The 436-nt window shown below is 48.6% G+C and overlaps 1 protein-coding gene across 1 annotated transcript in view; it reads right to left on the bottom strand.

Annotated features, from left to right (window-relative positions):
* Positions 1-436, bottom strand: part of LOC119586004 — a 7,168-nt gene that overhangs the window by 1,594 nt on the left and 5,138 nt on the right. Inside the window, exon 7 of the mRNA XM_037934716.1 lies at positions 95-299. Coding sequence (XP_037790644.1) covers positions 95-299 — 205 coding nt within the window. The remainder of the gene's footprint in view (positions 1-94; positions 300-436) is intronic.

Here is a 436-nt window from a genome sequence, read left to right as displayed (position 1 = left end):
TAGAGAATATCCCTCACATCATAACCATCATCACCCCCAACTCTACCGCGATCTAGCCTAGCCCCAAACACCCTCCACTAACAGCTAAACGTACTCGTTATTGGTCGCGTTCTCCCGACACACGACCCAGGCCTCGGAGCTGCCCCACTGCTGGTCTTTGCACACGGTGCTAGGCCGGAGTCCGCTGGTCACCGACGGGTATATGATCACTACCCCGCTGATGCTTCTGCCCTCCTCCGTGCGCTCCTCCGACGCGGCCCACAGCTCAGTTCTTGTCCCTGCTAGGATATCTCTTGCTTCTGCAATGGAAAGGTTGATTTATTCTTTTATTAATTTATTCTTTGCCAGAATTTAGGCATTTATGTTGTTTCTGCAATAGAAATGTTAATCGCGATTTGTTCTATGCCAGAATTTGAGAAAAGTATGATAGATTCTA

Source organism: Penaeus monodon, chromosome 20 (genome assembly GCF_015228065.2).
Source record: "Penaeus monodon isolate SGIC_2016 chromosome 20, NSTDA_Pmon_1, whole genome shotgun sequence".
Classification (NCBI taxonomy): Eukaryota; Metazoa; Arthropoda; class Malacostraca; order Decapoda; family Penaeidae; genus Penaeus; species Penaeus monodon.
This window is presented reverse-complemented; position numbering and strand designations above follow the sequence as displayed.